This window comes from Hippocampus zosterae, chromosome 2 (assembly GCF_025434085.1).
Source record: "Hippocampus zosterae strain Florida chromosome 2, ASM2543408v3, whole genome shotgun sequence".
In the NCBI taxonomy this organism is placed as follows: domain Eukaryota; kingdom Metazoa; phylum Chordata; class Actinopteri; order Syngnathiformes; family Syngnathidae; genus Hippocampus; species Hippocampus zosterae.
The window spans coordinates 22,634,581-22,659,192 of NC_067452.1; the positions used below are offsets into that span (position 1 = coordinate 22,634,581).

Below are 24,612 nucleotides of genomic sequence, written 5' to 3' on the forward strand. Positions count from 1 at the left end.
GAATAAGAAAATGTGGAATTCAAGGGTGAAAAAAATGCTAACAAAACAACACGCAGAAACAGGCACACATGTCATTAACATCTATTGCAAAGGATCGAGGTAAACGTTCTGCTCTTCTGTTTTTTTTTCGGGGGGTTTTTTTGTTGCTTTTGCAGCATTCAGTGCACTCATTAAAATTATGACATTGAAAAAAGTTTTTGTTGAATTTACTCCATTTTATTTCATTGGGTGTGCACGAAATAAAACTGAATTACATTCTTTCAGTAGACTGATCATCTACTTAAAATTGAGTAGACTCAACACACCATTTTCCCCCTGTTGCTGTGGACGAGGATAATCTGAAAATGAAACTTGATGCTTGAGTCCTTTGATTTCCTCTCTGCTCGTAAGGAATGGACAGTAAGCTTTCCATAAATATCACCATGTCACCAAAGTGATACACTAACATTGAGATCAGTTCAATTCTTAATGTAATGAGCGTGGTGTCAAAGCAAAGTACAGTAATAGATATGAAGGCCTCTTCTGTCAAAGTTGACGCTCGCAAGCACTGGTTTGTTGGGCTGAGTGCTTTTTAACCGGACAATTTGCTCTTTGCAAATGGGATTTTCACGTTTTTACTTTTGTCAAAGTGCATTTTACTTGGGAATGTTTGGACACTTGTGCATTTTGATAAATGCTGTTTCGACATCTCGCCACTGTATTTTCCTTTCCCCTCCATGTAGCAGCAGACGGCACTAGGACCTGCAGTGAGGAACACCAGGAGGGAGGGAGCAGTATTGGGACTCTTGTTACTAAAGTTTTAGATCAATCCATTTTCCAAGCGTGTGGGAGGAAGACACACAGACGTGAATGGCCCCAGACCTGGATACGCGGCTTTGAAAACAGGAGCAGGATCTGACCTTGGGATCATTTTTGGGAGGGGAGTGTGGTGGAATATCAAAATAACTTTTTCTGGAAATTTTCACCCACTGAGGAAAGAAGCAGAAGCAACACTAACGGTGGTGAGTTTTTCATATAAATATAAGCACGTGTGGTGTGGATATTGGATAGTCCAAAGCAAGAGAGAGTTTTTCCAGCGATGTTGACTTTACCCCTTCTCAACACCTGTTATTAAGTGAAAGCGGAGCCTCTGAATTGACGTTGAGGCCAGCGTGAACATTTCGGCTGATGGGAGAAAAACAAATTCACCTCAAACACGTGAGGCATACCAATTACTTACTAATGAAAAGTGGGTGGGGTGTTGAAGTTCAGGTTTCCTGGAAGTCAGATTGAGACAAATAAATTAACTAAAAGAGTGCAAATTGGCAAACGGGAGACTAGTTCGGAGTGGGCTTGGAGCAAAGAGGTTCTCCAAACTTCAACTGGAAACAGCTTCGTGTTCTGAAACCCCCTGAGACATCAGGTTACCTTCTTTTTCTCTCACCCCTTTTTTCTATCAGTCTGTTCCCCCCCCCCCTCCCACCTTTCTATCTGTCTGCCTCGCTGCTCATGTTACACAAGCCTTGAAGGACTTGTAGATTGGGATGAGCTCTAATGTCCCATCTGAAATGTGCTGTTGAGGTTCCCCCTCACGCTTCTCGGGGCGGGGCCAAGCTGCAAAACCCTGTGCCGACCATCATTGTTTATACCCCGACAGGTAGTCTGGATGAATGTGCTCCATCTACATGTGTACAAGTGTGTGTGTGTGTGTGTGTGTGTGACCTCATGCCTGCCACTCCAACCAGGGAATTCCTTTCTGGCTTTGACATGAGAGGAACGTCACCCGGGACCCAAATTTACTGTAAATCTTCCAGCATGTATTACAAATCAAAGGCCTTCTTCCAACCATTCATGACCTCTTAAATATACTTTATACTGTACAGGCCTACCTTGAGATACAAGTTTTAATCAAATTATCTTCCCCTATTGAAATTCATAGAAATAACCCCTAATCCGTTCCGGCCCCCACCCAAAAACAAGCAGTTCATTGGTCTCTCAAATATCTGTTTGTGTTTCAAAGCAAAAACAACTACATGAACAACGACAACAACAAAAACTGTTGAAAGATGGCTCGTATCATTAAAACTCTTATTCAAGGTGAAGATTATTCTTATTGTGTGTGTGTTTGTGTGTGTGTGTGTGTGTTTGTGTGTGTGTGTGTGTGTGTGTGTGTGTGTGTGTGTGTGCGTGTGTGTGTGTGTGTGTGTGTGTGTGTGTGTGTGTGTGTGTGTGTGTGTGTGTGTGCGTGCGTGCGCTGATGTTGTCTGTTTAAACTGTCTGGTACTATTGCACATATAAAGTATAATGACAACAATAGCCCACACTGACATCCCCCCATAAGTCAGCCATTAATGCTTCTTGGGAAGCTATGGTACTTTCTATAAGGGTACACCCCCGCCCCTGAACCTTGCTTCGAAATGAGCAAGAGAAAGCTATGCAGTCTTGCTGTAACTTTCACATGAAAGTCTCATATTGGCCATGAGTGAGTTTACCGGATGATGACATCCAGAGTTCCTCTCTCTGGACCATGTGAAGGGATTGTGTTTTGTCATTAGAGCCACACACAAGCAAATGGATGTTACAGTTTTGCATTTTAGATTTCCATAGGTATTTTAGATTTCCATATTTGCGGGAGCATTTTGTCTAAGTCCTGTGTCAAGTTAGTTGAATGAGTTTGGTACAGAAGAATTTACAAGCCCTGACTTTAAAGCCTTCGAAATAACTTGGTGCCTGTGGCTCACTTGGATGATAGTCTCGTGACCGAAGGTCTGCTTCTTTGTGGGACATGAAACAAAAACATATAACAGTGTGAATTCCTTGATTGAGTGGTGTATAATCACAAAAAGAAAGAAGAAAAGATTCATGTAAACATAAAGTGAATAGGTTAGCCAAAACTCACAATCTGCTTTTAAATGGTCGTATTTCTCTGCGCTTATTTTGCAAGTTGTCACTAGCCCACTAAGTTGGCAAGTCGCAGGGCTAAGACCTTCTCAAAACTTATTTTGTATATTACAAGTCAAACAGCTGAATTTTTCAGCAATATTCATCGATTGGGTTGTTTGTATGATCGCTGTCAGTCCATTATTCAGTCCTCAACTGCAGTAAACACAAACACGCCCTGATGTGCGCATGGAAAGCAGATGGACAGTTTTCCACTGCAGACAAATACAGGTATGTCTGATTATTCATGACCAGCTCAGGTTTCCTTTGAAGTTGAGGCGGTGGGAGGGTCGTGTAAGAGAGTAAATCTACCAATCTGTCTCCAGACACCAACGATCTTTGAGTTTTCCTATCTTTTAAAAGACCACTTTCAAGGTGAATTTACCATGCGCACAACAGTGGAAATCGCAAAGTAGTGGCTAAAATGTGTATTTTATTATTTGTGATTTTTTTAAAAGCTTCATACACAATATATGCACGTGATGTACAGGACTCATGTTTCACATGATAGTATCTGTGACGCCGGACCTGCGTCTGTCTTTAAAGGTGAAATTCAGCAAATCTTTAGGTAGAATTGCCTGACTGAACGTGAGCTACTCCGGTGAGTTGAGGCTAGCAGCAGGTCATAGAAGAATGTGCTTGTGTTTACTGTATTTTGTTAGCGTTTGCTGAATACAGTGAATTAAAGTGCACAAGCAGCTGTGTTTCTATTTGCCATGTCCTAAGCCCTTGGCTATATTACACTGTATTTGCGAACATTATTTACTTGACCATAGACGTGCAGTTGCACAACTTAGGACAGTTTTAATTTGCAAATGGCGCTTCAGCTGCTTTGACTCCAAACTGTGGACATTTCCCGATACCTTATGCACTTTTTTTAATTGACTCGCACTTATTATATGAGTCTGCAATGTGTGACACACAACGGGTAAATCGCAGTATTGCGAGGAATGACTGTAGTTGTTTGCAAAGGTGATTCAAATGTTGGTGATCCTGAACTGGATGAGGGATGGAAAAATTTCACTCTGGGTCCATTCTGCGTAAGTCTTTTTTTTTTTGTTGAAGATTTGCAAGTCATGGCCACACTGAAGAATTTCGTCAAGTGGTTACAACAAAAAAAGATAATCTGAATCATATACATTTGATTTTAGTAGATGTATAGTTTATTTTAATTTAAAAAAAAATGATTTGGCTTTGGATGATTTTATTTTGCGAGCAAAGATGAGGATGGAACGGTGTGAGAAGTCAGACAGTACAGGACACCTGGGCAGGAGACAAACTGCGATAACACTCCTGGAGATGAACTGTGGTTATTTCACCTCAGGCCCAGAGACAACCTCAAGCAAACTCTGAAAGCTACACTTACACATTCCAACAAATAAATGAGCAACAAAAAAGTAGCTGTATTATCCCTGGAACATAAACTCCGATTAAAAAGAAAACCTTTTATGTGTTATTGTAAAAAGTCCGAAGTTTTTACATCTGACTTAAAATAATGAAAACTCATGCTCATTAAAAATGTATTTTGGTCAATTTTGTTGACTTAGTAATTATGCTTTAACATAATAGTCGTAATTGACGTAGTCAAGCCGATTTAGAACAGTGAACTTAACTGCAATTTTGCATGCATGAAGCAGTCCAGCAAATGGCAAATGCGTTCCATAAACAATCGTCACATGAGGGCCTTTTGATCAAACTGTGTCACCAGCCAGTTTGACATCTGGGGCAGTGCCAGTTGGCAGCGGAAATTCACATCATAAAGTGTTGTCTGATTACTTTTCCTCACTTGATCACTTAATGACTTTGAATTAAACAGATGACATTATCCTCTTATTCTCCACTCTTTAAAAGCCTTTGACATCAAACGACAGTATTGAAAGCCAGAGATGTCATTGTCATTTTGAATCGTCTTCTAGGTGCTTCGACTTTCCAGCTCAGCCCAGTTTGACAAACTTCAGGATGTGTTCAAATAAACGACCCCAACTTGCTAAAGTGTCAGCGTGAAGTTTCAAGAGTGTTGACAACTGCAACCGCTGTGTTATTTTAATTTTTTTGCGCCGCGTTGCTTTCAACCAGACTCTGTGCCCTCAATGTTTCCTTAACAGCAGCGCTGGCTACCAAAACAACATCTCGTGCGTTAATTGCCTCAAGCTTTCTGGAGGAACAATTCCGTCTGAGGCACGTTCATGCATTCCAACGAGCATTTTTGTAAGACAACAAAAATCTTTACAAACAATTCATTAGTGTACAAATGTATTTATTTGTTGTTTTTTACACAAAGTACCACCTTGAAAAAAGTACTTGGCTCTCCATGTACCACCATAAATAATACCAACCAACGTTAAAAGTCACGTTCAATTGTTGGGGTATTATGTCTACACTGCTGGTCGCTTCACATTGAGTGATGACTCTGTGTATCAAAAATGTTCATTTTGTTCCAGTTTCTTGTTTGCTGGTATTCCAGAGTGGTTCACATTACTGGAGACAAGTTTCAAACTTACTCAGCCAAAGATGATCCTGATTGTTATTTTGTTTCTCAAAAAAACTGTAGCGTAAAGGTCCAAATGTTCATCATAAATCAGGCAGTGAATTCAAACCTCAAAAGTAAATTCCATGTTTTTGTTGGCCACTTTAGTACCCTTTCAACACATAGGCCATTAAAAAAACTTGACTAATTGTTCAATTAGAAAGAATTGCATGTAAAAGTTCATTTTCCATAAAACACAATGTCATTTATGCCATTGGAGCAAACGGGTGGTCCCATTTCAAGCAGGTCATCCTGAGCTGATTGTTGTGTTTATCTGTTAAAAAAGACTCGCGCTTGTCTTTGGCTGTGGATGTGAGTTCGAAAGCGTGTTTGTCTCTCTGAGTCCTGCAGTTGGCTGACATGGGGTCCCGCTTACACGTTAGCCAAGTGGTGATGGGTGCTAGGGAAAGTGGAGGGATGACTTATATTGTCTACTATTGCTCGTTTGTTTATCCATTAAACAAAAAAATAAACTAAAATGTCAGTGGGCTCAGAGCATCTGGTGTAAAGTGAGGCGTTGGGTGTGGGCTCAGCAGAGAGGTCAAAGGTCATAGTCTGACCTCAGGGTTGCGATAGCTGTCGTGGAGGAAAAGTGAGATCTGGATTGCTCAGGATTGGGAAGCATGTGGCAAAGGATCGCCAATGAGACATGCGACATCATCCGACATTTACTGTACGTGATCGCCCTTGTCATCGCCTCCTTTGCAAACATTACTTCCGGAATATTGAACAATTAATCCAATGACAATTTTATATCGTGTGTATTTTACAAAATCCAATTCAAACAAAGCACTTTCTTAACATTTGTATGTCTGTCTGCCCTTTCTTTTGCCATTTGCATAGCCATCCCCAGGTTCTCTAGTGTTGTACGTGTGATTGTGACTGCAGGAGCGTGACTTTAAAAGGCAGGGCCTGGTTTCTTTAATGACGAGGGAATCACGGTGCATCATTGGCGGGTTCTGTGCGAATATGTGCTTGGTTTTTCTTTTCAGGCCATTGAAAGTATCCCAACGACGGAGTCTATGGGTGACAATGAGTATTACAAATGGTTCAAATTCATGTTGCATCTTTTTCCTTTTTTGTATGGGTGCAAATGCACCATGGAATATATCCTATTGTATTGGGAGTGGGGGGGTGTTGTTTGTTTGTTTTGTGACCACCCAAGGTTCACTATTTTCTAAGACGATGTCCCACATTGAATGTTCATTACGTGATATATTGAAAGCCCAATATAGGGGACCTATTCTAACTACACATACAAACAGCACTCTAAAATTGAATCCAAACACATCCATAGCAATGCAGATGTCATGTTGGAACCAAGAAAGCATGCAAACAAGAAAAACAGAACAATCTGGGAACCGTGCAGCAACAAAAAACATCTGGCTCGAACTGTACATACACAATGAACTGATAAACCCCAAAGCCATAGCAGGAGAGCTAAATACACTCAGATGAACTGAAATAATGATGCACAGATGAGAAGAACCTGAAGGGCGGAAAGGAGCTGATTGGTTTAGGCGCGGGGAACAACGAAACGAGGCACAAGTAAAACAGAATGCACAAACTAGTGGCGTGGACCGAACAAACATTCAAAGTCCAAATTGTAAACGTAATAAGTTCACAAACAGAAAAGTCCAACGCTACCTTGGTAATATTACTGTTCAAGCAGCACATGTAAACACAACAGAACAGAATCATCCCATCTCCACCTGTCTTTCATTCGGCACTGTTTGGAACCTGCATTAATATAATCATACAAAACCAGTAGTGTTTGTGCATGTCTTTGCGTTCGACGCAACTGACAGTTTTGACAGGTGCTTCGTCAAAAGAGACACATTCTCCTGTTTGTGCATGTTTCCATTGCCATGCGTGTCCTCTGCAATGAACTGTGCAGACGGGCCTGCTAAGTTCACATGCATGAAGGCAACGTGGACGTACAGTGCCGATGTAGAAATTAGATGGCTGTTTTTTTTTTCCCAGCTCAAATAATACTGTTGTGGTATTAACATGTTGGTTTAGTGCTGCAGTTCTGTTCTCAATTTCTTTCTCTGAAGTTGTATAGACACAGCCTCACTTTCATTACGAATCACCATTTACTTGTTGGAACATGACACAAACTTGCTGCTACCGAGTGGGGTTTTTTTCTCCTTTACACCTGAACTGACCTAATATTAACTCATTCAGTACCAGCCAATTGTGGACCAAGTCTGAAAAGACGTTTAAAAACGTCTTTGGGAGTGACTGAGATAAAGGTAAATGCGCTTTATTTGTCATGTGTATAACACAGCTAACATTTTCCCTTCCTACGAAATTGTATTTGTTAGATTATTTACATACTACGTGATTCATTGTAGTCAGAAGAACCTGATTCCGAAGGATCTTTGTCTGTTCGAGTCTGACAAATGTGAGCATATGTATGTTTGCGTTGGATACGCATCAAACACATGCACACTCCTTCGCCCAAGTCTACAAGCGAAGCCGCTTATTATGCACTTATTCGGATTATGTCGACATGGAATGCACACTACGTGAGATAATGACTCATAAATGGACTCCTACACACCTGCAAATTAGTAAAGAGTCTTCTTTTGCGGAAGGAATGAAGGAAGGAACTGTTTCTCTGCCTCTCCTTGCTTTCATGACTTTTGGAGAGGAAGCCATAGTTGTCGAATGTATCCATGGTGACGCCCGCACTCGCATCAGTAAATATTAAACCATCTGCGCCTTAGCTGCAGGTCATACTGGGGAGCTTTATGTCTTTTAGCTGTAGATCCGCTCACGCGGCCAACATGGCTTGCTGCTAACAGATGGAGTGCGGGCCTGGGAGGTCCCACGCAGACAGGTGGTTGGCATCAGCTCGAAGGGGGAGAGAGACTCGGGGACGGACGGTTGGGGGTGTGGGAGATTACGAGGCAGCGGCGTGGACGCAGGCGGGGAGAGATGACAGAATGATGTGGAGACCACACAGAATCGAAAATGGCCTGGTTAGCTCTTCAGGAGGCAGAGTGAGACTGAAGTCTGAGAAAAAGACAGCGGGAGTGAGGAAAACGCAGTTGACAAGTGTAGAGTCATGACAAAGTGGTCTGCGCATGAGATCAGTTTTCGTGTGTGTGTGTGTGTGTGTGTCTTCTTTAATTATTAACGTCAACTAATGGTGGTCGCTATAGAACAATCTGGAGTTCAAGGAAGCCAAAAGAAATGAATGTGTTTTGACTCTCCCAAAATTAAAAGTTATTGTTGTAAATACAAACTGACAATGATGCACCAATACCAACATTTCAGAACATTCCATTTGAGCTCTTGAATAGTACATATTGGGTTCCATCTTGCATTTGTGATGAAAATGTATTTTATTTTAATCTCATGTTGTCCAAAATGAGAAATCCAGATTCTGACACCCCTCCCAACACTCCCACCCACACAAACCCCATAAATAATGTAAAATATTGTAAAATATTTGTAAAATATTTGAAAAGAAAAAAAAAATTGACTATATATTGTATGCTTGAGAAACCCTGTATTATTAACAATGACAGCACAGGACGTCCCTGGAGTGAACGAGATTGTGTGCCGTCATGTCTTATTTTGCCGATCCAATCAATGATGTTACAGGTCGAGTAACAAATTCCGAAATAACGAAAGCTGTAATGATCAGCACACAACAATGTAACACACAAAACACGAGCGGGATATGAACATCTAATCGAACGTGACTTATCACACTGCAGTTGTGGAAATTCGGCAGTTCCCGGTCAGCAGTTGGGCCCGAGGACTTCATTTCAGTCTGTCGAGCAAAATTCTCAATGCCCTAAAACTGTTGTCATCATAATACTAAGAAAAATCATCATTGTTATAAACAATACTGAACACTGACAGATAGATTTGTGTACATAACTCCAAACAGCAACATGACTTATGTCACCAAGGCAACTACGGTATATACACTTTTTTTTCCTCATCCATGCCAGTGTCCAGATATATTTCATGTCCATGGAGTGGGTAAGACAATGAAATTTAATAACTATCCTTCAATTTAATTTATACTTCTTTTCAGGGAACCAATTGAAGAGAAAAAAAACATACTAACTAATTAACACACACACACACACACACACACACACACACACACGCACAAAAACTTGTGACAGGCAAAGCAAAGGTTTCTGTTTAGTCTTTGACTAAGGTTTTTCATCCCACTATGTAAACAGTCCCCTATTTATCATTGTAGTTCACTACATGTCTCATCGAGCATTACATTGATGGTATATAAAGAGCATTGCTGAGCACTAAACCTGATTTGTTACTGTACAAGATTTTAAAGCGTGTGGACACTTATTTCTTAAAAATGTAAACATTTGGTGTTATATCGCCTCAGTGGCTCCAGACAGTGGCAATTCATTTTAACTGCTCAGTGCATTCAACCCCTCAGTAAAGTAGGAAATATTCAAAATGCATACCCTAATGTCTGACGCATAGCACACCTAATTCTGAGCACAGCGTAAATCACGCATCATGGAAAATGCAAAGTCGGTCGTCAAGGGCCGCTGTCCTGCCTGTTTTCCAGCTCTCCCAGGAGCAACGCACCTGATTCAAATAATCAGGAACGTTCTAATGCTGCCTCAGAGCTGGCTGATGAGCTGCTCATCTGAATCAGGTGTGTTGCAGCCGGGAGGGATGGAAAACGGGCAGGACAGTGGCCCTCCAGGCCCGGAGCTGGACATGCCTGCAGTATGGGATTACTGTAGGAGTCTTCGCGCCTGTGTGGGTTTTCTCTCCGTCCAGCTCGGGCCTTCCTGTGTGGGGTTTGCTTGTTCTCTCCGTGCTTGCGTGGGTTTTCTCTGGGTACTCCAGGTTCCTCCCACTTTCCAAAAATATGCATGGTAGGTTGATGGAACACTCTCAATTGCCCCGAAGTGTTACTGTGAGTGTCAATGTTAGTCAATGTGTGCCCTGCGATTGGCTTGCAGCCAGTTCATGGTGTACTCTGCCTCATACCGGAAGACGGCTGGAATAAGCTTCAGCGCACCCGCGACCTTCGTCAGAGTAAGTGGTTCTGTTCATGGATGGATGGATAGATAGAATGGATAAATAAAGGGTTCACACCGGGGTGCACGTAAGTTGTGTGCCGGTGCACACGAGCACTGGAAATTGGATATTGCGTTCCAGTTCAAGTCCGACAACACGCTTTTGCATACCAGTCATGTGTGTATGAAGTTCAATGCAAGCTAAGCACCAGGGAGGCCTACATTACCACCTGTGGGCCGAATATCACAATCTCTCCCCACATTATTGCGCTCACTGTTCAAATTCTGGCAGGCCAATTCAAAACTTTGCAAATCTGAATCATTCATCCATCCATCCGGGGTCGCGGGGCGTGCTGGAGCCTATCCCAGCCGTCTTTGGGCAGTAGGCGGGGGACACCCTGAACCGGTTGCCAGCCAATCGCAGGGCACACAGAGACAAACAACCATCTGCACATACGTTCACACCTAGGGACAATTCAATTCAATTCAATTCGCCTTTCATGCATGTTTTTGGAATGTGGGAGGAAGAAAACCCACGCAGGCAAGGGGAGAACAAGCAAACCCCACATAGGAAGGCCCAAGCTGGAATCGAACCTGGTACCTCTGCACTGTGTGGTTAACGCGCTAACCAGTCGAGCACCAAAATCTGAATTAGTAAAGAGAAAAAAAGTTAATATAAAAAAATTGACTCATTTTAGCATTAGTCAGTGATGTTTTGCTAAAATCTGGCATTTGTTTGATGTAAGATGAACCACACCAGTCATCTGTTGCTCATACAGAGTGCATGGTTTTCTTTGCAGGATTCCCTTACAATAAATATGCAACATGTGCTGCAACAGCTTTGTTGGAGTATGCTTTGCTGACAGGTGGAACAAAGATTTTCTTGTTAAACTCGATGAAGCTCCATGTGTCCCTGATTGCGAGAACTCCTCCCCACCCAATATCTTTGTTCTCAAATGTTCCTTTATTTGTTCTGTGGCCCCCCTCTGTTGTTTTTGCCTCTCCCCATCCCTTGATATTTCCGACTCTCTCCTCTGCCTCCTTCCCGCCCTTGTCTTCATCATTCTCTGGGTCACACAGAGATGTCGATCTTTGCTCAGACATGTTGGATTTTCAGCAGCAAATGGGAGTCATTAGTAGAGCCTTGCCAAAAGATTTAACACTTGTCTTGTGCGGATTGTTCAACGTCAAGGTCATAAGAAGAAAACACATGTCTGGAAAACATGTTAAGGCATTGTGCTCATCCAAGCTACGAGGCCTCCCACATATGCCGGACAAGTGCTGGGAGAGTCATCAGGAAGAGGAATGGGCTTGGCTCTCGCTAGTGAAGATAGAACATCGAAGGCCTCATCATTAGCATGGTCTTGGTGCTTTAAATGTGGTTTTGCATTTGTGCCAGAGTAAGCTCTCATTGCTCGATTCTCACCGTGTGCCAAAACAGAAGTCAAGTTTATTATGGGGATATAAAATGAGTTGCCTGTAACAACATCTTAAGTCAACATGTCAGGGATCACTTTCATTAATGTCTCACTGCTCTCAGAGTGCGATAAATTCAAACAGAGACATTTGTTGTGTATGTAAGAAAGATTGCTATTCCACTTGTTTGCAAAAGTTAATCAATTCCCACAGTCAGGAAAATCCATATGACATTATGGTACGGTCATTGATTCATCCATCAATCTAAAAAAAAAAAAAAAGTGTTTTGAGGCTCGGTTTCCTTGGCCTAGCCTAGGGGAAGATATAAAACCTGTCCAGAGCATTAAAATAGTTACAGCAGTTGGAAGTAAATATGAGTTGTGGAGAGACAGCTGTCAAATTATACAGGACTGCAATTTTATTCAGATGTGCTGTACCACCTGAGAAAATACTTAGCTCTCTTTGTGACCAATATTAAAATACAGTAAACTAGCAGCCTTTTGTGTTTGTCAAAACAACAACAACAAAAAGCAAAAAACATCATGTCAAAATTTGCAATTTGTCATGTTTCGGTTTGTGACCAACAGGTGGCACTGTGGGGCTTTTCCCTGCAGCTGCACACCTGTTGGTCGTTAGATAATTCGCGGCTTTAAAAGGACTCCCAGCCCGAACACTGTGTCCGGGTCATTGTTTGCTCCCTCCTGCCTGCTTTTTGGGGTCCACCACCACCTTGCTACATGACAAAAATTACCACTGCATTTTAATGCCGTCAGTGGCCATTTCACCGAATCCACCTCTTAATAACACCATCATGTTGCTAAATAATGTTCTAAAACTCTTTGCCTATACTGTAACTGTGTGGCATTAAAGAGGAGACATTGTGCAGATTCAAAGATTAATATAATTATTATGAAAGCATGAAATGCATTTACTGAGACTTTTAGCCTTGAGTCAGCACCATGGGGTGGCCAAGGCTATCTCAGGGGTTTAGCAAAAATAAGAATAAAAAAATCAAATAAAAAAAATTATTGAAAACACACTATCAATTATCTTAATCCAATTTTACATTGGATGAAAAAACCTAAAACATTGGCAACACCAGTTACAAATATATAGTCAAAACATTTTTTTCCATTGATATAATATAAATAATTATTTTATTTAGATTATAGATTATTTACAAATCCCTCAAATTCTTCAGAAAACTGTGATAAAAAGTCATTTTGTGTTTGCCATGGACAATGGGTTGAAACGTGGGAAAAAAAATTCACAGAAAAATATTGAAATACCCTTTTTTCCGTACTAAAAGGTGCTTTGCAGTATACAGCACACCTTCAATGAATGGCCTATTTTAAAACTGTTTTCATATATAGGATGCACCACATTATAGGGCGTATAGAATAGAAGGTACAATAGACTGTGGTTGCATTATGCATCCACTACATGGAGCTACGGTAAAGGACGACATTACAACACAATACAGCTTTATTTATATCAAGCTTTCACAACTGCTGCAGCTGTAATAAAGCACTTTACAGAACATTTAAAATACTACGTCCAAGAAATCTTAATATTGATCCACATATTAGGTGCATCGGATTATATGGCACACTGTCGGCTTTTGAGCAAATCGAAGGATTTTAGGTGTGCCTTATAGTATGGAAAATACAGTCCCCAAAAGTAAATTATCTGGCCTGGCAACTGAAGGGGTCAAAGCATATTTTGGGGTGGGCAGTGATTGGCGTGCAGAGCAAGTGTAAGTTTTCTTGCTACGCAACTGAATTCAGTTTGCTGGGTACTTCTGAGTGACTGATTTATGGTGGTTTGCAATGACGTATTGTTTCATTATGCGTTCTCTCGACTTCAAAAGAACATGCGATGATAGCTGTAAGTTCTATTTCATTATTGACGGCCAGTCATTGAATTTTCTGGGAAGGTCTCCACCCAGCCGGCCAGGGTGGACTTCAAAATGAAAAGAGGGGTGTTCAGTACGGTCTACGACTCAGAGTTGTAGACCGTGCTGAGTGTTTGCAGCATCTGTCATGAACTAAGAACGAATCCCACATGGGAAAACCCTCGCAGATGCCACAAAGAGCAGGCATTCTTCTTCAATTTTGCATCGAGTGCCATTTACGAACATTTCACAAATCTCACATCAAGACCTTTTCTTCACAGCGGACAACTTGAAAAAAAATCTGTGTTGATGAACAGTTCACTTTTGCTGCTTCGTATTTTCTCTAAATTGCTCTTATTGCGTTCAAATCAGTCTCTCCATTCTAAACCAGAGCTCGATAGATTAATGGGTGAAGCAGTAGCCATGAATATTTTTCGATCTTAAGCATCAGAAAAAAAAAACACACATTGAGGGTATGGTATGTAAGTAACAGGATTGAGATATATAAACCACACAAGTATATGTCTGAGCTCGGTGAATAAATGGATTTGACTTGATCGAGAGAATACGATACATTGTTGAGCTATTGTTAAAGAGCCTGTGAATTTGGCTGACTGACAGGAAAGTTGAATGAAAGGTCATTTTCTGAGGGAATCACCAGTATGTTGTAGTCTCAAGACGCATTTCATCTATCCATCCATCCGTCCAGCCAGTCAGCCATTTTCTCTAACACTCAGCATCATGGCAGTGTGCCAGAGCCTCTCCCGGCTGGCAGAGGCAGGGGACTTCCTAGTTTTAGTGGGTGCCAGCTAACTGCAGGGCACTTTCACACCAAAGGACTATTTACAATTTTCAATTCATCAGTGTTGATTTTGGACTGCAGGGGGAAGCCAGAGTACCCGGAGAACAGAACCACAAGCTGGGATTTGATAGCCCAACCTTAGAACTGTGAGGTAGCTAGGCTCATCACTAGTTCTCCATGCCGCCAGCATATTTCATTTGGTGAGATTCTAAAATAATACCAGAGTACAATAGTAATACACACAATTGATCCCTGTGCTCATTTTTCTATTTAGGGACTCGTTGGCAGGAACACCAAAGTTTGCTGTGATAAGTGATTTTTTTAAAATGTTAACAACTTTGTGGTGTCAGGAGGCGGATGGATTTTGATTTGGAAATTTAACACTATAATCTCTTATTTTATTATATCTGATGGACTTGTGTGTCTGGTTTTTGAAAGGATTATGAAAGTTAAATCGTTTTGTATAATAAGAACGTGTGTGTGTGCGTGTGTGTGTGTGTGTGCGCGTGTGTGTGTGTGGGGTGGGGGGTGCGTGTGAGCGTGTGTGCATGTGTGCGTGTGTGTGTGTGTATGAGCAGCAGACCTACCATGGTTGTATTTTATTAGACAACGCATAATCATGAGTACATTGAACAATCAATGTACAGCAACAATCGCCTTTTGCAATCTTAGAAGTGAAGGTCGAGTCTTGCCCACTAGCTGGAGGAAAAGCCATTCAAGATAGATGTAAAGATAGTATGAAACACAGTAAAAGCAAAATGAATTCAATAAAATGCTTTTTCATATACTGTAATCAAAACGTTTTGATGTCTTAAATTCACATTTTGTATGCATGTATTGTATTGTATTGCAAAACATTGTGTTTCCTTGTCTAGAAACATTTTCAGCGGGGCAATTTCAATCACAAGTATACTTTTTAAGTTAAACTTAAAAGGGTTGAGTGGTCCTTGAGCAAAGATACCTTGATTTGGAAAAAAACTATCTATTGTAATGTACTTTTGAGAGCATTGTGCAGTTCTCAAAAGTCAAACTCAAGACTACATTGTGAAAAAGTTTGAATAACACGAGTGATATTATAGAGATTCAATATACAGCATTAAGTAATGCTCTATACTCTTAATTTTGAAGGCTGCTCATATGAGCTGACAGAGGCTGTAATGTGCTTATCTTAATCTTCCTGTCATCCCTTTGTGAGAACGATATTTTTCAGTGTAGTTTATTAACTCTCAGGTCCATCAAATTGACATCTAGACTTTACTTAAGGCACTAGTTGGCAGGAACTTGTTTGACTATGTGTGTGTATGTGAGTGTAAATTATGTACATGTGTGCAATTGTTACAAAAACATCACGTTGCAGCTGGTGTTGGTGGCTCCATCCACTGTCCAACCATGCTCCTGTTTAGTCTGAATACTTATCTCATCCCAACCCCGTCCTCGAAAAGGTGGTTGCGTCCCTAAACTGCCACACAGTGCACTAAGCATTCTTGATTATAAATGTGAGTATATAATGATTAAAATCATTATATCTTTATTGAAAGCATAAGTGTGTCTAATTCTGCATTTACACAACAGATGCTACATGACATCAGTTAGTGTGATTGAAAGTGTATGACGACATTGTATTAATGTCATTTTAGTTTCAAAGGGATGACTTGTCAAAACGGTGCACATTTTCTTTCTACAAAGGATTGAAATACCATTCATCAATTCAGTTTACACTAATGAGGTGAATTCATTCTGTTTTCAATGTACAGAATATCATTAGCATTTAACCCATTGTTTGTTAGCTTTGGAATACTGGTGCAATACACTTGACCAAAAGACACATTTACTATCACAAACTTGACAGCAGTTATGTTGACCTGGAAATCATCCCTCTCAGTAATAATTTCCAGTGGAGGACAGAAGGAGGAAGAGCTCTGGCCTCATTTGATGAAAGACATACAGTGAAAATGCTTAGCTTCCTCTCCATTAGGTAGCTCTATCACCACAGCTGTCGACCTCGTTTTCACACCTCCTGATTACCCGGTTGCCTGCTGTCGTCACCTGCCGACGTGACCTGTTTTTGTCGGAGGAAGCCGTTGACACGCTTCTTTTAGCCAGTGCTTTTGTAACTCATGATGACCATAGCATCATACGCAAAGAGATGCACAAGTATCGCGCGGGCAGACAATGGGTTTCATTGAGCAGATGATTTGCGGGCGCAGTATCGCTGAACCAACAGACGAACTCAAATTGTGTCATCAGGTAACTCTACGTGTCAAATTTAGGCGGTCTTCCGCTGCCTTGGGACAAAGTAATTTGCTTCCTCTCGTGTTCCGGAATGATTGTTTGTTCCAGGTCATAAGCGAGCAACAGCATGACTTAGATCAGAGGTCCCCAACCGCCGGTCCACAGAACTAGTTCCGGTCCACGGGTCATTTGGTACTGGGCCGCACAGAAAGAATAATTACCTTTCATTAATTCCGTTTTATTTATTTCGGAACATGAAAGATGCTTTACTTTGAAAAATTACCAGATTCTCTGTTACATCCGTCTGCACAAAATGAGTAAAAAAAACTGCAGGAGATTGCAAATGATGTCGGCTTTAAAAGTACGTTCGAGACAACAACTCTGCCGGTGTTCTGGATTAAAGTTATGGCTGAATACCCTGAGATCGCACTGTTGCTATTTCCGACATCCTACCTGTGTGAAGCGGGGGGGTGTTCTGCAGCGATGGCGACCAAATCAAAATTATGAAGTAGACTAGACATATACCACACTCCTCAGGTGTCATTGTCTCCTATTACCCCGAGATGGGACCGCCTGGTTGCAGAAAATCAAGGTCAGGGCTCTCACTGATTCAACATGGTGAGTCGTAATTTTCATACACTTTGAATTTGCGTTGTATCTTATTTTGAAGTCACGTTTGAACATTACCATAGCGACCAAAGTGTTGCAGCCAGATTGGACATTCCTCGTGTCAAGATTCGGGTTTATTATTATCTTTCGAAAATACCACAATTTTCATGCCGCTCATACCATATTATTTTGTGATATTTATCCGCCACACCTTAAAGGCCGGTTCCTGAAAATATTGTCTGTCATTAAACCAGACCGTGGGGCAAAAAAGGTTGGGGATCCCTGACTTAGATCATCTTCCGTTATACGATCATCTTGATGCACGAACCTGTCCATTGTTGGTCAAATTTGAAAGGGATACGTGACTCACAGGGAATGGTCTTGATTTACAATGACGGAGTGGGGACACAAAGGCATAAACATCCCCTATGGGTTCAATTTAAGGACCTTACAAGGTATGACTCATAATAGCCATATTGGATAAGTGTTTTGTTTATGCTGGACTGTATTATCCAGTAATGTAATGTGAAGCTTCGTGTGTTGAGATGTTTTCACATATGAACCTGGGAACCCTTTGTCATAACTGAAATTGCACGTGAGCGAAAAAAAACTTTTTTGTGTTTTTCTTGAGACCGCTGCCCATGGAGATGCTCAAACAACACTTGATCTCAGCTTTATCAGTTCCATATGAATATATGGCCATATCCACTGTTAGAAAAAAACTTCCTTTAGCAGGTTGTGCAATAAGAAAACTCTTTCTGGAGTGAAATTGGGTTTCAGTAAACAGTAAGAAATGGGAGCAGAGTCAAACTCCAGTTAAAGAAATATTCTAAAACCTCAGGAAGGAGCATATTCAGAATTTGTGTTTGGATGTGTGCTAACAGATACAGTTTGTTTGTTTTGCTCAACTCAACTTTGTATACCCTTTACAGCGTGTTTACACAACCTGTGCAGTTGGACTATAAAGCACTTTACAGAAGACATGAGATAGATTATTAACAATAATACAAACATAACAAATTATGTCACATTAACAAGTCATGTGTGGCAGGGTCACAGAGACAGTCCAAGGATGGAGTGAGGAATTAATCCAGTAAATCAGATGTGCTCTGCAAACCGCATTGACCCTTCTGCTCTCACAGCGGCATTTGTGCTGGCTCCACACAAGCCACATATTTTTAACATTAGGAGTCTCCTGGCTCACGCTGGACTTTTTACAGAGGGAGCAACGCGTCAGCCTGGATCAATCAAACCACTGCCTGCTTGGACCTGCTCCATCTGTGTGTGTGTGTGTGTGTGTGTGTGTGTGTGTGTGTCTGTGTGTGTGTGTGTGTGTGTGTGTGTGTGCGTGCGCGCGTGTGTGTGCACGTGCGTGTGCGTGTGTGTGTGTGTGTGTGTGTGTAGGCTTGTTGGAGCCAAAACAGTGGTTCCTCAAACAATACCTGCCTTAATAAGATTATTTAATGTTTGAAAATTCTCGGGAGGGGAGATTCGGGGCTGAAATCGGTCCGATTATCCTACCATGTGAACCAGGCTTTACTAATGTAATTCTAAAGTATGACTATTGTCACTCAATAGTAAAAATTTTCATCTGAATTTGTCCCAAAATTGGGATACTGCATCGCACTGGCTGCTCACGCTCACACTGCGTGTCTGCTTAGCAATATGCTGACAAAAGATGGTTCTTAAACTATGCTAAGTTTAGCACACTTGCATTTTATCACAAATAAGTTGTCATTTCCAACTTTTACATCTGAACATGATACCTTACCATGGAGTACCTAACAACCAGCAATACTACAGTAACTACGTTGTAACTAGAAATGGTAGCTCAAAAGTATGTTACCATATAGCTGAGTGATGAGATGGGTTGGGGACATTGTTCAAATCCCCCACACAAACGATAATATCCTCTGACAGGAACGGCCAGCTGAAACACTTTGAATGGCCTATTGATATAATATAACTGAAAATAGTTTTTATCCTCTGCGAAGAACCACAAGTATAGTACATGATATTAGTGCTACCCTGATGACCCGAGAAAGGTCCGGACATCTTAATGCACAGCAATTCTTATACTTCCTCCTGGCGGCCAAGACGTGCACACCGGAAAGAAAAGTACAATTTTATGAACTGTACAGAGTGGTATTTTTCCTCTTTGAAATTCACATTGCAACATTTGTTGTTGTTTTTTGGAGGGTCAGGAGGAGGGTTGAGCAGCTTCGTGACATTTCTATTTATGGTTGTTTTTGTGTGTGACAGACTGAATGTATGAAGGCCTATATGTGTTCATCTGCTCGTTCCCATACTGTAATTTGAATGATGTATTGTGATGAATGCGAGTGTATTTGTGACTTTTGCTGAGGCGACAGAGGAGCGATATCAAGGAGTCTAATCTGCGGCGAATTTAAACCATGAGAAGTAAACATTGTGAGTGTATAGATGCAGAAAAGGGCACTGTAAGTTCAGGCTCTGTGGGAGAAGGGGGCGAAAAGTCATGTTCCAATACTGAGAAAAGAATTCAACCTTATTTACGCATTGATGTCACAGTACTATTACAAGTCAGTACTGTGCATCACCTGCAATTTTTTGTCCACACATATAAATAAATAATAAGATATCCTTTATTAGTCCCACACTGGGGAAATTTACAGCCTCCAGCAGCAAGAATGTAGGTAGAAAGAAGAAAGAGGAAAAAAAAACAACAACAACAAACACCGTTCAATTAAGTGCAATATAAACACAAAATGGATAAATTGCAGTACAATACAATGTAAATGGTATTTACATTTGTCTTTCACATCATTTAATTATTATTATTATTATTATTATTATTATTATTATTATTATTATTATTATTATTATTGTTATTTTTTATTCAGCAGCCTGGCAGCAGTCGGTAGGAACGAGCGTCGGTATCTCTCCTTCTTGCAGCGCGGGTGTAACAGTCTCTGGCTGAAGGAGCTACCAAGTGCTGTCAGGGCGGGCTGGAGGGGGTGGGAGGGACTGGCCATTATAGCTTTTAGCTTAGTTAGCATCCTTCTGTTGCCCACCTCCTCCAGAGTGTCAAGGGAGCAGCCCAGGACAGAACTGGCCTTCCTGGCCAGACATATGTTGCAAGTCTGTGCATTTATTCATAAATGTATTTTCTTGAGTAGAAATTAATTTTCACTCATCTGCCATGTTCATTTTTTTGGGGTGATTTCAGACAGATCTTTGTGTCCAGACATTTTGTTCAGTTTCAAGTGTTTTAATGAATAGATTTTAATAATTAATCTGAAATGTGTGTCCTGCATTTCTTCTACAGTGTGTGCGTGTTGCCAAGCTGTGGTTCAGGGGGGTCCAGATGGCAGGCATAAGGGACCCGGCCTGCACTGGAGTCTGGCTCTAGAGTCCACCGAGGGCTCCCACTTTAACTGGACACATTCCACAGGTGTGTCTTTTGGAGGGAAAATGAATGTTGGTTGCTGTGATGGACTGACAAGAAAATCGTTATGCAGTTCTTTGTCTGAGCCAAGTTTTAAGCTACATACTATATTAGACAAAACTGAAGATCGAATTCAATAAAGGATTAGGGTATGTGGCACTAACCGATAAAAACAGAGCGAACAGAATACATCTAATTCACAAAGCATGTGCAGATGCTGAAATGCGTCACAAACTGATATACCAAACAGAATGCGTCTCGGTGTGCCAGTGGTATTTGCACATGTTTAAATGAGGTAATATGCACATATTTAGCTGAGAAATTGCAAACCTCGATGTAGATGAGCCTCACTGACAAATGTCGAATTCACCATGACCAGCACATAAAACATCCTTAGAATGCTGGTGGAAACTTTGCGCTCCTCTGTGAAATATCACAAAATATCAAAACACTTGCCACCTTGGATTTTATTTTATGGGCATTTGCCACTAACTATTCCTCTCGATAGAAGCTCACTATTAAAAAGGCTTTTATATATATATATATATGTATATATATATATATATATACACATACACACACACACTCAAAGAATGTCTCAGACAATGAGGCAATGGAAGAGGGACCATCATGGGAGGACAAGCCCCTACACGGGAAGTACCACCGGACAATAACCGAAGTGGCTGATCTCAAGAAGTCCTATCAGGGGCTAGAGAGGGCTGGCCTGAAGGACAGCACAGAGGCCTTGAGCACCAGAGCCATCGAGGCCCAGATATACCACACCAGACAACACCCAAGGTGTGGGTTGTGCAAAGAGGCACCTGAGACGATCCAACACATAACTGCAGGGTGTAAGATGCTGGCCGGGAAAGCCTACATGGAACGCCATGACCAGGTGGCTGGCATAGTCTACCGAAACATCTGTGCAGAGTATGGACTGGAAACCCCAAGGTCAAAATGGGAAACACCTCCGAAGGTGGTGGAGAATGACAGAGCGAAGATCCTGTGGGACTTCCAGATCCAGACTGACAAGATGGTAATGGCGAACCAACCAGATATCGTGATCATAGATAAAGGGCAGAGGAAAGCCGTTGTAGTGGATGTAGCGGTCCCAAATGATGGAAACATCAGAAAGAAGGAACACGAGGAACTCGAGAAATACCAAGGGATCAGAGAGGAGCTGGAGAGAGCCTGGAAGGTAAAGGTGACAGTCGCGCCTGTGGTGGTCGGAGCACTCGGGGCAGTGACCCCCAAACTGGAGGAATGGTTGCAACAGATCCCGGGAACAACATCGGACATCTCAGTCCAGAAATATGCAGTGCTGGGAACAGCTATGATACTGCGCAGAACCCTCAAGCTTCCTGGCCTCTGGTGGAGGACCCGAGCTGAATGAGGGATGGACACCACCCGAGGGGGGGGGGGGGGGGGGGGTGAGGGGGTGAGTTTTTTAAAACATACATATATATATATATATATGTTGCATAGTCTACCGAAACACGTGCGGGTTATGGACTGGAAATGTCACAATCAACACTGGAAACCCCAAGGTCAAATATATATATATGACCCAAATTGACTTGGATCAATTTGACCCAACTTTCAAAGTTCTTTTGTCCAAAAAAAAGCCCAAAAGTTTAACGGGTTTTTTCCCACCTGTTTTAAGAGTGTTGGATTAAAGATGAAATAAATTGAGGACTGTTTAGCCACAATTGGAACTCTGTTTTGTTCTCAGGACGTGTGCCCATGAGGTCGTCACCACTGGTCCTGGTCCTCCTGATCGGCGTCCATGCTGTACTGAACATGGGAGGTGGACTGGCCCAAAGCGCCGGGCTAGCCAACCGCAAAGCGGGACAGCAGACAATAGCCAATCACCAAGTTGGGCAGCAGCAACATACTCTGTCTGTGGCTGGAGACCAGCACGCCGAACTTCACAGGACCAGTCATCACAGGACCAAGAGGCGTCATCGAGGAGCCTCGCACACGCCTGACCCCTCTATCCCGGTGGTGGACCCCAAGCTATTCTCCAAGAGACGATATCGTTCCTCGTCACGCGTCGTCTTCAGCGAGGTGCCACCCTCACATGACGCCCTGGAAGCTGAAGGCTATGACACTGAAGGAGTGAGGGGGCTACGGGTGAGGCGCAGGGCGGGCTCGCATACCATGCACAGAGGAGAGTACTCGGTATGCGATAGCATTAACACCTGGGTAGGCAACATGACCCAGGCCACAGACATCGCTGGGAATGAGGTGACCGTGTTGCCCAATGTCACAATCAACAACGTTGTGAAGAAGCAGTTCTTCTACGAGACCACCTGCCGAACCCCAATGCACAAGGGCTCCAAAGCAAGGGTGGGGGGACGAGGCGGCAAGCAGGGCTCCAAATCGGGCACTGCTGGCTGTCTCGGCATCGACAGTCGCCACTGGAACTCCTATTGCACCAACACACACATATTCGTAAGCGCCCTCACTATCTACAAGGAACGGACAGCCTGGCGCTTCATTCGCATCAACGCTGCATGTGTGTGTGTTCTCAGCAGGAAGTCTTGGGCGGGGCGGCTCGTACACTGACTAGGAAGGATGGGCTCCGCCCACAAAGCTATGAAACTAGCACACAGTTCTCCCCGTCGACCACTACAGCTTCATTGCCAATACTGTATTCCTTTTTCCAGTTTACAGACACACACACACGCACACACATACACATACACACACACACACACTCACACTTTCGGGACCTCATCGTTCCAGCCCCATGGCAATCCCGCTCCTCACCCTACCTCAGCCCGAGAAGTCCTGGTCTGGACTGCATATTATATTTATGGTTTATACAGTGAAATATGAAATTATATATGTGTGTGTGATAGTGTGTGTGTGTTTGTGTGTGTGTTTGTGCGTGTAGTCACACAAAATGAACTCAAGCTTTTATTGTTGTCATTGTTGTGTTGTTGTTCTTATTGTTATTTATTCAGCACATCTGTACTTGCCTGGTTTGTTTTGTCGATTTGAAATATGCACATTCAGAATTTTTACATGAATGATGGATAAAAAAAAAAGATCAAGTCTACTGTTGTGTTATTGATTTCCTGAGCTCCTTTTTTCACTCTGCTAAGGTTGCTGTTCGATAAAAATGCCTGGATGCAAGCTATGTAAACTCATTCGTATATTTATCAACTGTTTAATGATGCAGTATACTGAGACAATGTCGAATTTCGTTCCAGCTACTTAGCATCAAAATGATATACCAATGTGTGGTTTCCAAATTTTAAGATTCCATCCCATAGAGTTGCTAAAATTGTCTCAAGATTGAACTTTGAATCAGCAGTAAGATCACACCTATTGCTCAGTTAGAGAAAAGATATAACAATAACAACAAAGAGTTTGGACTGTATGGGACCACCAACAGTTTCTTCAAGTCAGGTATTAGGAAGTGACTTTGAAAAGGGTCCCTTTGGATTGATGACATTTTCAAGAATCGTCCTCACTTCTGTCCATAATTCCCTTGTTAAATAGAAGTAGACACCAACTGAAAGGAGCACCCATTCCCCAAAAGAAGTGTTCTGAGATATAAATTGTACAGTATGTGCAAACTATGTTCAGGCAATAAAAATGGTGACACTGGCATCACTGTTCAAGAATCCAGTGGACTCATTTGGCACAGAAGCATTGCCACTTGGTACGGCATGCAGAAGAGCAGCAAGTAGACCAGAATTGAGACCCGCTAAAAGTGAATCGAAGTTGTGGCACATGCGGTGTAACTCC

General features: G+C 42.0%; 1 protein-coding gene across 2 annotated transcripts; it reads left to right on the forward strand.

The window, feature by feature from the left end:
* Positions 1-798: 798 nt before the first annotated feature.
* Positions 799-23,913, forward strand: ngfa (nerve growth factor a (beta polypeptide)). 2 transcript variants are annotated; one of them, XM_052057284.1, is made up of 3 exons: positions 799-1,001; positions 20,734-20,859; positions 22,586-23,913. In XM_052057284.1, exon 3 carries the CDS (start codon positions 22,597-22,599, stop codon positions 23,419-23,421), a length of 825 nt encoding a protein of 274 aa, XP_051913244.1. In that variant the 5' UTR covers positions 799-1,001; positions 20,734-20,859; positions 22,586-22,596; the 3' UTR covers positions 23,422-23,913. The 2 variants fall into 2 exon arrangements, with proteins under 2 accessions (XP_051913244.1, XP_051913245.1); XM_052057285.1 differs by lacking the exon at positions 20,734-20,859.
* Positions 23,914-24,612: the final 699 nt, after the last annotated feature.

Coding starts and splice junctions, on each gene's coding strand:
- ngfa (XM_052057284.1), top strand. CDS start 22,597: ATGAGGTCGTCACCACTGGTCCTGGTCCTCCTGATCGGCGTCCATGCT.